This window comes from Zonotrichia albicollis, chromosome 18 (genome assembly GCF_047830755.1).
Source record: "Zonotrichia albicollis isolate bZonAlb1 chromosome 18, bZonAlb1.hap1, whole genome shotgun sequence".
Taxonomy (NCBI): Eukaryota; Metazoa; Chordata; class Aves; order Passeriformes; family Passerellidae; genus Zonotrichia; species Zonotrichia albicollis.
The window spans coordinates 10,552,639-10,565,709 of NC_133836.1; the positions used below are offsets into that span (position 1 = coordinate 10,552,639).

The following is a 13,071-nucleotide window of genomic DNA, read 5'->3' on the forward strand; positions in this document are numbered from 1 at the left end:
CTCAGCACACAACCATTAAACAAGAGAACCATAACAGCACCACAAAAGAGCTGGAAAGGACTGCTCAGACTAGAGCAACTGTAACTGCCTGTAGACTGAGTGCCCTGTGACATGCTGCTTTGAATTAGCAGGGATACAGTCAAGGTTAAAAGGGGATTATGCCAAAGACAATTTGTTTTCCTATCAAACACATCCATCAGCACAGGAGAACTTGCAAGTCAAACAGCCTTGAGACTGCACAGACACATGAACACCACCACCTTCAGTGGTGGCACCCTTGAGGATAACATGCAACAGCTCTTGGGGACACAACAGAGTTTGCCTATTTCTTACAGAAAATGAAACCACACAGAGCTACCAACTGGCAAACACAAGGATATCCAACCACTTTCTCTTAGAAGTGAACAGAGTCCCACTTTGCACACATGTAAATTTGGCTTCAGAAGCTGAACAAAGGTTCTGAGCAGATCCTTGTCTCAAACTCTCTGCCCAAAAGTTTCAGCAATATGGCAAATCTGGTCACAAAACTCCCTTTCACTAATTTGTGTGCCTTAACATGACATCACCCTTTTGCAGGAAATTTCAAAAGAAAATACCAAGCCTTCATCTCCACACGTCAGCTTCCATGGTGCCTCCCTCCATGACCATGATTCCACCAGCAACATTCTGGCTGGGTCACCAGCCACCAAACCATGTTCTTCCCTCCTGACTGGGCAGGAAGGTTCCAAGAGCTGCAGAATCCAACATTTCCTGCCCCAAAGAGCAAACCTATGCACAACTCCACTGAACAGCAGTGAAACAGTGACAATGTCCTGCCCACAGAGATTGGGTACGATGATCCCCTTCAGTTCCTAATCCCATTAAAAATCTTGGGATCCTTCAGTCTAATCCTGCTGATAGCACTCCTGGAGATGCTGACAACCTCCTCAGCTGAAAGGACACAACTGAGCTCCCTTCAATGCTCAGATTTGGTCCAGTCTCACAATTCACACACCAGGCTGTCATGGACCATGGCACAAGTGACTTCCAGCCACAGTAGCCCACCCTTCCCTGAGCCACCACCATCCACAGAAGAGCCAGACCAACACAAGGGACAGCCTTAGTGACAAACTTTGTTCAATATACAAAACTTACACCACCACTTGCCCAAGACTCAGCAGAAGTTTCAGCACCTAAAGACTTATTTTTAACAAAGAATTATTGAAAAATAAATCACAAGGTTTTGAGTTAGAAACAGGCCAAAATCAGAGGTTTGATAAAGCAGCCACTCTGTTAGGAGTGTCTACAGCATTTGAACAAACTGCAAATCTGTGAGCCAAAAGAGGCTTCTGGATAGGGAAAAATTTCCCATAGCTGAGGTCCTAGCAACTCTGGGAACAAGGATAAACTCTGTTTCAAATCACCACAGGGCAGGAGTCACTGGCTGTAGCCCCTACAAGGACATTACAGCCAGCCAGCATCTGTAACTGACCTTTAATCTACTTAACCCTTGCAAAAGACTCAAGCTTCTAATCCCACCCCCACAAAAGTTCAGAAAACTCCTTTTGCCCCAGAAGCAACAGCTTTGATCCGACATCACTCAAGAGACTTACCTTCCCAAACTGCTCGAAATATTGTTTCACATCCTCCACAGTAGTGTTCACAGACAGACCACCCACAAATATCTTCTTCGTTCGGGTCACCATCTGGAAAAGGGAAGGACAGGAATTCACCAAATAAACCCAGAGCGAGCAGAGAACGAGACTGAAAAGGCCACTAACTCCCCTCTGCTGCTGGGAAGTGCTTTTCCCTTTGCTGCAGGGCTTCCAACTCTTGAAGCCCTCTAGCCAAACACAGCTGGCAGATCTGTCCCACACCAAATTCTTGCTCTTGTCTTCACAGAGCCCACCACACATGCCAGCACCCAGCCACCACCTCCTCGTCAGACAATTACCATCTTCTTCCCTCACCAACCTGCCACCACTCCCTTGCCACTGTGACACCACCCCAAATGTGTGGGGCACAGCTGCCCCCTCCCCAGCCCTGCCATTCTGCACAGCCAGCCTCCTCCAGGCAGCCCCAGAGGTGCCTGCTCTGCCCCCAGGGTGGCAGGAAGCCACCACAGGCAGGTTCCCCAGGCTTTGCCCTCCCGCCCCACAAATTGCACAGCCTTCCAGTCTGAAATGGAATAAGCCTCAGTTCACTCCCATTCTCCAGCACCTCAATGGAGCCCAGTCAACACCCAGTTAAATCTATTTTGCCTCTGCAAGAAGGTAAAGCCAAGATCCCTGTGCCACTTGTCACTGATACAGCTGGGACAAGGAAGAAAACTAACTACCCTGAGAGGGGCCATGGCTGCCAGGCTGAGGCACACCGACATCCTTTGAACCAGCTCTCCAGCTGCATCTTCCCCTTAGCTGCTTGGCTACACCCCTGCTCTCAGAGGAACACATGGTCCTAATTACCCCAAGGAGCATAGGGCTAATCCGCAGCAATTCCCTGCCTTGGAGAGCAGCCCGTTCTAACACTAAAGCACCTTCTGTCACCAAACTGCTTAATGGAATTAACCCAATTCCTACCATGTGCTTCCTGGCTCCAGTTACTTGGGATACCTGCTCACCAATTGTTCTCAGTGCCTGAACCCCTTACTTCCCTCCCAGCACCAGTCTCCTCTTTCCTCTCTGCTTCTCAACACAGCTTCTCCCCAGCTCTTTCACCCCTAACAGCACTTGGAATACAGACTCTAAACTTTAAAATTCACATCCAAGAGCCAAGTTAAAGGAAACCCAAAGTCTAAAGGCAGTCTCCAGCATGCTGCTGGGTCCTCAGCTAAAAGTTTCTAGCTGCACACCTAGACAAAGTTCCTGCCACTGTGCATTTTAATGCCAGAGCCTCTTGTAGGTAAGATCCAACACCAAACTCCTTTTGCCTTTTCCAGTGCTGAAGCACACAAGGGCATTTCACAAAGTGAAATCCTTCTCCCCTTCCCTGCCACACACCTATTCATCACACACAGGTGCACACACACAACTCTTCCACCTGTGTCACATCACAGCATGGAGCTGTTCCATATCTCCAAGGGCCTGAAACTTCCAACCATTTTCTGTAACCTCAGAAGGACTAAGGTCACCCTGGGCAGCATTTAATCCACCAGCTCTATCTAGTGCATCCTGAAGTACAACCAAGGGTTCTCCTGGTTCCTTCAGTGCTACGCAAACTCCCAGCACTGTGCTCCAGGTGAGTCCTGAGCAAACCCCAGCGAGCAGCTCCATTGCATGCATTGTCACCTTGCACAGAAGGACAAGGTTCACCACCACAAATTGTGCCCCTTGTGGCACAAGGGCTGCCCACAGTGCTTACCTTGGGCTGTGCTCGGCGAGGGAACGCTACCTTCGGGTCAATCTGAAAGAGATGTGGGGAAGAACAGGTGAACACATTTTTCCTGCCTATTTACAGACACGGTTTCCTCCATGTGTGCAGCTGTCTCTACCCATGTAGCACCTTGCTAAAAACCCAAAGAATCTACCTGAGGTTCATAAAATGAAGCTGGCTGCAGACATCTTTCCCTCCTGGTAAGGTGTAACCCAGGGAGACTACAAGTCCCAGCATGCAGCAGTCCATCTCCAGCTGAGCACTGGGCAGATGCACTGAGAGCCCATCACATGCTGGGATTAACAGGCTGGGCTGCACCCTCCCGCTTGGCCAGCCCCTGGGCGCCTTGCATCACCAGCCTCATATTAAAAGTGATTTCTTTTGCCTTTTTTGCTCTCACCTTCACTCTCCCTACAACTACAGAGTTCATCTGGGTAGTAACAAGACAGAAAAGAAGCAGTGCCTAAACCCCCAAACATTTCATCCCTTCAAACACAGACTGAAGGGCAGACAAAAAGAAGCAATAAAAGAGCAGACAGGATGGCACAAATTAACCCGAGGAGCCCAGGCCAGGCGGCTGCAGAGGCTGCGGCCCAGGGATCGCGCTGCCCCTCTCCCCAGGCCGCGCTGCACACAAAGCCGTGATGCCTCCCTCCCTCTCTCCCTCCCTCCCTCGGCGGGCTGAGCCTCCATTGTGCCTGTTCAGCTTCCCTATAAACCTGCTGCTGGCCGGAGCAGCCGGGCCCGCGCCGCCATCCAGGTGCCGCGTGTTCTGCCGGGCTCAGCACGGATGAGCGCCTGCCCACATCGGCCTCACACCACCAGCAGCACCACCACAAAGCTGGGACAACACCAATGCAGCTGCAAGCCAAACACCCACAAAGCCTTCTCTCCTCCTCAGCCACACTTCTTTCTTTATAGCCTATTTTTACAGTAACTCCTGTAAAGTTACATCACATCGGGGATGATCCAGACCAACAAATCAGCTTACAAAGACCTGTGGTAAAGGCAGGTTTGGCTCATCCCCACACTTGGACAGGCTGTAGCTGGGAGGGCAGCCTGGAGCATTGTCCCATCAGCCCAGCAGCTTCAACAGCCCAAAAGGAAGCTGTGTTTCTCCAGCTCCTCTCACTGCTTTGTTCAGCTTTCCAGCCTGGCTGCCCTCCCGTCCCGCATCCTTTTACTTGTCTCACAGCCCTGGAGCTTGGCCCCCCTGTGCCCTTCCACGGGCTCCTCTCACTGCCTTCCCCACCTCCATCCTGACTCACAGCTTACAACATAAATAAACTCAGCACGTAGGTAAACACAGGCAAAACTGAAGAGCACAAATAAATTCAAAAATAAACCTCTCTCCCCAAGCTCCAAGCTCCGGCAGATTAGCATACCCTCCGGTGCCTCCCTGGGGCATCGGAACCATCCAGGCCCTCCCCTCCCCACTGCTTCCTGGCTAGTGCAGACACCCACAGCGAATTCTGAGGACAGGGGACGGCAGGAGACCAGGAGGTTGATGGCAGATAATAAGCAAAAACAATAATCTACTGTCTTTTACTTCTCAGCCAGTGTCATTCAGCTCCTGCCAATAAGATGCTTTCATACTCAGCAATGCTAAGCTCAGCCTCATTTTCTCATTACCCTGAGTGTGATCAACTGGGCAGAGATAACGTGTCCTCCTGGCTGGAGAGAGCAGGCAGTCATTTCACAAATTCTTCTGCACAACCAGCTATTGTTGCAGGTAGAGGGAGGCTGGGGTGACTGATTGCAGGCGCAGCCCTGGGAACACGCAGAGGGGAGCGAGTTCGGTGCCGGACTCAAGTTACTCAAACTGGGCTGCTCCTTGGCTGCTGGAGTCTTTCCTTATTAAAGCAAAGGCACCGGTACCTTATTCCCTCATTTCTGGTGTTAAAACAAATAGCCCTGGAGGAGTTGTGTTTCAGTGTCACCCACTGACGTAATGGATCCTTTTTACAAACCCAGATAGAAATCTGCTAAGAGCATTCAGAACTGTTCAGATTGTATCCAAAAAACAAAACCCCAGATCAGGCTGCAGTGAATGGGAGTCACCTGAGCTCAAACTGCTTCCAGTTCACCCCACAAGACTCTGGTAATGAGGAATCCCACTGAAGTTGCAGGTGTACCAACAGGCCAGCCAGGTCCTTAGCAATGCTCTTCAGGCCACCTAGAGCCCCATTTCATAGCTCAGATCTCCCAAGTGCTCTGCTAGCCTAGCTGGTACCAGTGTCCCAAAGCACGGGGAAGGCTGGGAAGGACCTGCCAGACATCAGGTCCGGGTTTGCTCTTTCATTGTACCTCTGTCACTACCTCTGCCCTGCTGGTCTGCACTGCAGGGGAGCTGCAGATCACTCCCTCCACCACAAAAGACAAACCCAGCAAAAACTCAACAACGGCAACAAAGAAACGACGGGATGACCCAGCACTGCCAAGTGCTCTTCCCAGAGCGCGTAAAGAAGCAGCTCAAGGCAGCGGCCAGCTGCAGCTTTACAAAGTCACGCAAATCTTTTACCTTGAGATTGTAAAGGCAATTCTCATATCAAGTATTTTCAAAAATAACCCTGTAGTCTGCTATCTAGCTTACAAACAAAGAGGAGTCTGAAGAGAACAAGGCTGCACCGAAGAATTGGGCCAACTGCCTTCATTAGGGTAGGAAGAATCAGAAGACAATGAAGCAACAAGTTGAGCAGACACTGTCTATCAAATGTTGTTTGCCAAGAGACACCAAGCCCCAGGAGAAGACTGTCCTCACAGGACACCAGACTTTTTCCTGCAAAGTTTCATAAAACTCTAAATTAAGATTTAGATGCGTTTGTGTCATTTAACCCAGGACTCACAGCAAAGCCTTTCACTTCAGCAGGGAAAAGGCATATGGAGGTTCCATGTGCTCCCATAAGATCAATCTCTTATGAGACAAAACACCCCAAAACATCTGATCCAGCTGAAAACTGCACCAAACAAAAAATAGGAACAAAGGGGGAAGAGGACCAAAGTTCCTAACAAAGAAGGCCCTGGTGAAACTGTCCCCATTCTCTGTGCGTGCCGGCGGGGCGAGCGGAGCAGATGCAGCAGGGAATTTCAATGGCCACGAGGCCCTTCTGTTCTCCTGCAGCGCCCACCGTCCCTCCCTGCCCGCCTGGGCTGCACCCGGGGCCGCACAGCCCGCCAGCGGCGGCTTGGGGAGGAGAATGGACAGCGTGGGTTTCAGCTCGCTCCCAGCCCTGAAACACTTCCAGGATTAGTGCTACAACCAACATCCATCACTTGCCTTTGCAAGAGGGGTCTGTGCCAGCCCACAGACTCATGACAGGACTAGCTGATCAGAGACTGTGTTTACACAGGCTAGTGAGAAAAAAAAAAGAGAAAAGGAAAACCCTGGGCCCTCCTCAAAAAACATTACTGTAAACCCACCTCCCAGAGCAAAATTCACATCACTCCTGGAAGGAGGAGGGCCGGGAGTCCTCGGGACCAAGCCTCAGCCAGGAAGGCTGGGGTGGGTTTAACCAGGAGCTCCCGTGGGGAGGAAGGACCTGTGCACATCAAAGGGAGCGATCCAGGCAGTTAAACAGGAACAGACATAAATCTTGCTGCAACTCATGCCGTAAACCCTAAGAAAGAGGGTCTCGCTCTCCCGCCCTCTCCTTCTGCCAAGATAAAGACTAGGACGCCTGGGCCACGCAGTGCAAGAAATAAAACTCTGCAGTTGGACTCCTCAGCAGCCCTTGCTTGGAGCCAGAACATGCCCCCTCACCATGCCAGCCCCTTGCAGACCCCGCCACTCCCCCGTCCCTACCCTCACCTTCACCCCAGGGCAGCAATAAGGAAAAGGAATTCAGGGGAAGGCCAGTCACTGAAACTAAAGAGAAGGGACCTCCCACTCAGACATCTCACCCCCACCCCTCAAAACAGTCTGCACATCTCCTGAGCACCACAGATTGACAAGGCAGGACCCACCACCTTGCGCCACTAGTCCAGCGAGCCACCAAATCTTTCTGCTGGCCCACCTGGGGGTCCTCATCACCCAAACTTGCAGAGTGAGGGCTGGAGCCACAACCACTCCAAGAGGCTGGTGGTAGCCCACACGGGCAGACACCGGCCACACTTGGAGACAATAAAGTCCTGAACCTCCATGACTACTACGAAAACTTCACCTGGAGAAACCACAAGAGAATCTCTGGGGTGCACAGAATGAGGGCTCTGCTGGGAAGGGGGGATGCACAGGCCACCATGGCCAGGGAAGCAGGGCCTGGGCGCTGGGGAACAGCACCCCTGAGGAGGGATCAGTGCTCAGCAGCACACAGGATGAAAGGGCGGCTTCCCTCTCTCGGAACGCAGCCACATCTTATTTCCAGGGGCAAATCCTCATCCCAAACGTGTTCAGGTGTCCCAGCTTCGAGAGAGCTACAGTCACTGCCGGGATGGGCCTCGAGATGGGCCTTACAACCAACGAGCGAGAAGAAAACCATCACCAGGATCCACAGACCCGCACCAGGAATCGGCACACGGTGAGCCCTGTGCTCGGGCGGCAGCTAGGCTACCCGCCGGCAAGTGGGACAGAGAAGGGAACGATCGATCCGTATCAGGAATCAATAGTTTACAACCTCTAACTGGAAATCAAACACTACAATCGACGGCTACTCCGAGCACAGCCGTTCCGCCGGTAAATGCACCCCTGAGATAAGAGAAGTCATCTCACCGTCTTGGAGTCCAATTCATGTCTGGATTGGGCCAGGACCTTGTCGACGCCAGCCTGGTCCATGAACGTGACGAACCCGAAGCCCCTGAGCCCCGCAGCCCGGGCAGAAGAGGGGATGCGGAGAGAAGAGAGAAAGTTGGTTAAAGTGGCGGTCGGGCCGCGGCGGGGGCGAAGGGAGGCGCGGGCCCGGCCTCTCACCTGGATCTCTTTGTCAGCGGGTCCCGCATCACCAGGCACTCCTTCACCTCGCCGAACTGGCTGAAGTACTCCCGCAAGCCCTCTGCAAGTACAGCACCCACCGTGGGTGTCCCGTCCCGTCCCGGCCTCGCCGCACCCCCCCGGGCTCAGCCCCAGCTCCGCCACCCCCGGCCCCGGCGGCAGGTGCGGGCCCCGCGACGCTCACCTTGCGTGGTCTGCCAGCTCAGTCCCCCGATGAACATTTTGCTGCGGGAGGAAGGGGAGAGCCGTGAGCGGGGCCGCGCCGGGGGGCCGCGGCACCCCGCGGGGGTGGCGGCAGCGGCGGCGGGGCCGCGCGGGGAGGGGAGGGCGCGGATCGGCCATGTTGGCAGCGGCACCGCCGCCGCCGCTGCCTCCGCCGCCGCCGCGCCTGCCCGGGCCGGGCGGCCGGGGCCGGGGGAGGGGGCGGCCGCGGCCGGACCGGGGGGGGCGGTGGGGGTGGCCGGTGGCCGCCGCTGCGGAGGTACCAGGGGTCGTGCGGGGAGTCCGGGGAGGCGAGGCCGGGCTGGCTGCCGTCTGTCTCCATTCGGACCTCTTCTCCCTGCGAGGAGCGGCGCCGCACTCCCGGGGCAGATGAGCGCTGGAAAAGGGGCCGGACGGACAGGCCATGCTGCCCCCTCCCCCGACCCCTCTCCGCCGGGCGGGGAGGGAGCGAGGGAGGAGGGCCCGGCGGGCACAACCTGCCCGGCTCCTCCCACCCCCGCCGGCCCGCCGGCCGCCCTGCGCATAAAACCCGCCGGCGGCACCGGGGCCGAGTGCCGGGAGCCGCGCCCGCACCGCGCTGGGGGAGAGCGCCCGGCTCCGGGCTCGGCGGCGGCAGGAGCAGCCCCGGAGCTCGCAGCCGCTTTGTCCCCGGCCGCGCTGCCCACACCTGCCCCGGGGCGGTGGACAAAGGGCGACGGAGCCAGGCCCGACCCGGTGCGCTCGGGCTCGCTGCGGCGGACCCCGGAGACCCCGGCCCTGTTCCTCCCGGTGTTTCGCCGCTGCCGAGGGCGCCTCCAGGTCGGGACCAGGACTGCCCTGCTCACCCCGGGATCCCGAACGGGCAGCGGGGAGTCGAGGCGCCTTCTCGGAGCCCTGGTACCTCCGTGTCCCCTGGCAGCCCACGGGGACCCTGCAGGGGTCAGGGGCTTCCCGGCCTCGCCGCTCGCTGCCCCGCACGGCAGTGCCCAGGCTGCAGGACCCGGGGCAGAGCTGCTGCCGGGCACCGCGGAGCCCCGTAGAGCCCCGCAGCACCAGGTATGCACAGCCCGGCCGCTCTTCTCTGCCCGCGGCTCACTGGGAAGGGGGTAGGCTGGTCCCCAAGGCACCGCGCAGTTTATTACTCATTCAGGCTGACAGACTCGTGCCGAGCTCCATTCGAGTTCCACTGCCACACAAGTTCATTCACATGCTGCTTCTCGAGCAGGTCTGTGCACTCTGCCTCTGCTCTTGGGCAGCCTAGCCTGGGTGGCTGGAGCAGCTCAGCAAGGAACAAATGAAATACCTGTGAAGTTGGAGTCAAGAAGAGAGCTGAAACTTTGCCTGACTGTACCAAGCATCTCTGGGAGAAGGCACTTGTTCGCATCTGTGGCAAATCAGAATAGAGCAGTGCTCAAAACCTCTGGTCACGGTGCTGTGACCCCTTCTCATGCCAAGAGGGTATCACTGGATTCCAGGCAGATGCTACTGTGATGCCAAATACTTCCCACAGGCATCCCTGGCTCTGCTCCTTCCAGCATGGGTCCTCCCTGTAGTCTCTCACTGCCTAAAGCAAGGTATTGACAGCTCAGGTCAGTGCCATCCTCATTTGACCATTCTTCCCCTTCTCTCATGACTGTTTTCCACGTCCCAATACACATCCTCTCCTTCCCCGAGAGGAACCACTACATCTTTGTCATAACAATACTTTGCAACAGTATCTTTTGTTACACGGGCTGCAACTCTGAGTTAAATTCATCCTCTGCCCATTAGCTCTACCAAACCACCATTCGCCCACCCCATTTCCTGAGCTAGTTCAGGATCCTGTCCTGGCCCTGTGCTTGGGCACAGCAACACACCCAGCACCAGAACCTTGGTAGCTGCCCCTGGGAACTGAGCTATGCAGCATCCCAGCTCCTGCTGCCACCGGTCCAGGCTGAGCTGCTTCTCCAGAATAACCCACTCTTCATTCCACAGGGCTGAAGTCATCACTTTGGGTGGAGGTGCCCTGGGAGGCAGCAGGGCTGGTGCAGCAGGGAAATATAAATAATGACATGCAGAGGTGGTACTGCAGCAGTGCAGAGCCAGTGGAAGCAGCGGTGCTGGGGCAGCACCCCAGCCATCTCCCCCTGCACCTCCCGAGGAACCTGGACAAAGCTGGGCTACCAGAGCCACCTGCCACACTGCCCAAACTCAGGGATGTTTTGCTCCTTCCCAGCACCTGCTCTCTCCCATTTGGAGGGCAAATACTTTAAAGGGGGAGCTAACTAAAAATTTCAAGTCACCTGGCACAGGTTTTATGTTTCATTATTGCCCAACCTAGGCACACTACTAATTCTAATTAAAAACAAGAGGAAAAAAAAAAAGAAGAAACAAGAGCTCAGTGTTGGACTCACTAAAGGATAACACCTCCTGGTTTGCTACCAGTGCACAGTGCATTACTATAATTTTAAAAGTGTTATTTTTAAGGCAGTACAAGTTGAATACTCTGAGGGACACTGTTAAAATGCTTCATTGTCTTTTTTTAATGTTTATTATTTTATTTACTTTTTCTCCACCAAAATAATATTGGAGAGGGGAGAACAGGATCAATGTGAGTTAACATCTGTGAAAACCAGAGGGAAAAAAATGAGCCTTCAGGAAGATTTGGGTGGAGGATGTGGTTGGAATTGCATCACTGGCAATGACACAGTAACCTACCATGTAACTTATTCCAAGGTTGTTTCCAAAACATACACATGATATTTTGTATTTCCACCTTAGGACCCCCAAGTGCTTTGTAAGTATCAATTCATTTATCTCTGTAACGCACAGGACAGTGGGTCTTGAAAAATCCGCTGATTAGTGACAGTAGGAAGCTTTCCTCACAGAGAAGTAAACATATAAAGCATTCCAGACCTTATGATTGGAAAGATGATCTGCCGAATATAAAATAATGCAGCATTGTGTTCCTGGGGCTGCAGACAGACAGCTGTAGTGCCTCTGTGGCTGCTGCTGAGAGGTTGCCAAACACCAGCGAGATTAACAAAACTGCTCAGTTTTCTTGCTGCTATTCAGTGTCTCCTGTGTGGTAGAGTGACACTATCAAAATCATGTCCACTTCCTGCTGAGGAGGATGATTGGCAAAGCTCTGCCCAGCACCAGTGGCAGACACTGGAGTTATTCATGGTGAGAGGGAGGTTCCAAAAACTGGAGGTTAGGGGAGGGTCAGGGAGAGCAGCCGCCTCTTTTCCTCCCTCATCATATAAAGCTTAGGGAGAGATTGTCTTGGAGACCTGTCTCTTGCTGGGAGGTTTTGGCAGTCAGGAACCACGAAAAGTTTTGCTTTTCATTTAGTTTGGACAGTTAATAAACAAATTTGAACTGGAACTGAAATGTTTTTTGTAACACTCGCATTACAGTGCCGAAGATGCAAACCTGGAAGGTATTAACTGCGGCTGCATGGGCAGCCTGGGGGCATTGCCTGGCTCTGGCAGTGCCTTCTGGTGGTTCTCATGCCTGCTTTAGGAAGGATGCTGACCCTCTGGAAGGGCTGATGGCAAAACCCTGCCAGCCCATGCATGAGGCAGCCAGGGGTGTCTACCTGGAGGGGAACTCACTGCTCCAGCAGCAACCTGCCTGGCAGGAGCTGGCTTGGGGCAAGAGTCAGGCACACAGGCAGAGAGAAGCTATTTAGGGAAATTAAATTATTTAGATTCCACTCAGGTAGGGGGAGGGACAGAGTCAGCAATAGGAAGAGGCGAATGACTGCAAATGCACCAAGGACTTCTTTAATTCATATAAGAAACCTCAGGGAGCAAGATTCATGGGGGTTTACATGGTGCAGAGCACTGGAGAACAGGATGGGTGGGAAAACAGAAGAGGAACAGGGTGGCATGCAAGAGAAACATAGGTGTTAATAAAGAGCAGGAGAAAGGGGATAGCATGAGTAAATAGAGACAACTGGGATAACTGGAAAAGGAGTGAGGAAGGAAGGAGGAGACCACCCCAATTACCACAAAGCAGCAAGAGGAACTGGAGCCTCACGGGGAAAAAAAGGAAAGAAGTCTGCAGGGGATGAAAAATAAAACATCAAGAGAACTTGCAGAGTAGTAAATTCAGTGCAGGGATTCAGCATAAAACAGCAAACCCAGAGAGAGGTCTCTGAAGGACAGTAGGAGATTGCAGGCTTCCACCCGCTGTCCTGGAAATGATGGCTAAGGGAAAAATCAGAGAGCCCTGCCTGCTATTCTCCCTCTCTACAAACTCTAAAAACTACTACGTGGCGTCTAGTCTCCATGATCCTATCTAAATCAGTCCAGCAAAGAGGGAGGAAGCCCTGGCTGCTGAGCTCTGACACAGGAGCTGTTCCATGCATGGAGGGTGCCCAGCAGCCAGGTCCCACGTCCTGCAGCAGCCTGCAAAGGACCTCCCTTCCCAAGGAGCACATGGAAACATTTTAATTTCACCTTAATTTATTTTTTTAGATACTCCAAAGACTGCATATCAAGTGACAGAAAGCAACAACAGATTTGAAAAATGAGACCTCTCTCCTTGAAAGTGCCCTGAGCTCCACATTCCCTCTAACTTCTTAGTTTGTCCCAGCCTTCCATCAGGCA

General features: G+C 53.5%; 1 protein-coding gene across 4 annotated transcripts in view; it reads right to left on the reverse strand.

Moving 5' to 3' along the window:
* MSI1 (musashi RNA binding protein 1) overlaps positions 1–9,387 on the reverse strand; it is a 28,569-nt gene extending 19,182 nt beyond the window's left edge. Inside the window, exons 1-6 of one of the 4 annotated variants that reach the window (XM_074554349.1) lie at positions 8,761–9,387; positions 8,460–8,500; positions 8,255–8,336; positions 8,057–8,141; positions 3,340–3,381; positions 1,593–1,685 (exon numbers count right to left, since the gene is read on the reverse strand). In XM_074554349.1, the coding sequence (XP_074410450.1) occupies positions 1,593–1,685; positions 3,340–3,381; positions 8,057–8,141; positions 8,255–8,336; positions 8,460–8,500; positions 8,761–8,819 (402 nt within the window). In that variant the 5' untranslated portion in view covers positions 8,820–9,387. The remainder of the gene's footprint in view (positions 1–1,592; positions 1,686–3,339; positions 3,382–8,056; positions 8,142–8,254; positions 8,337–8,459; positions 8,501–8,760) is intronic. The other 3 variants (XM_074554347.1, XM_074554350.1, XM_074554348.1) reach the window with 3 other exon arrangements.
* Between the last annotated feature and the right edge of the window lie 3,684 nt (positions 9,388–13,071).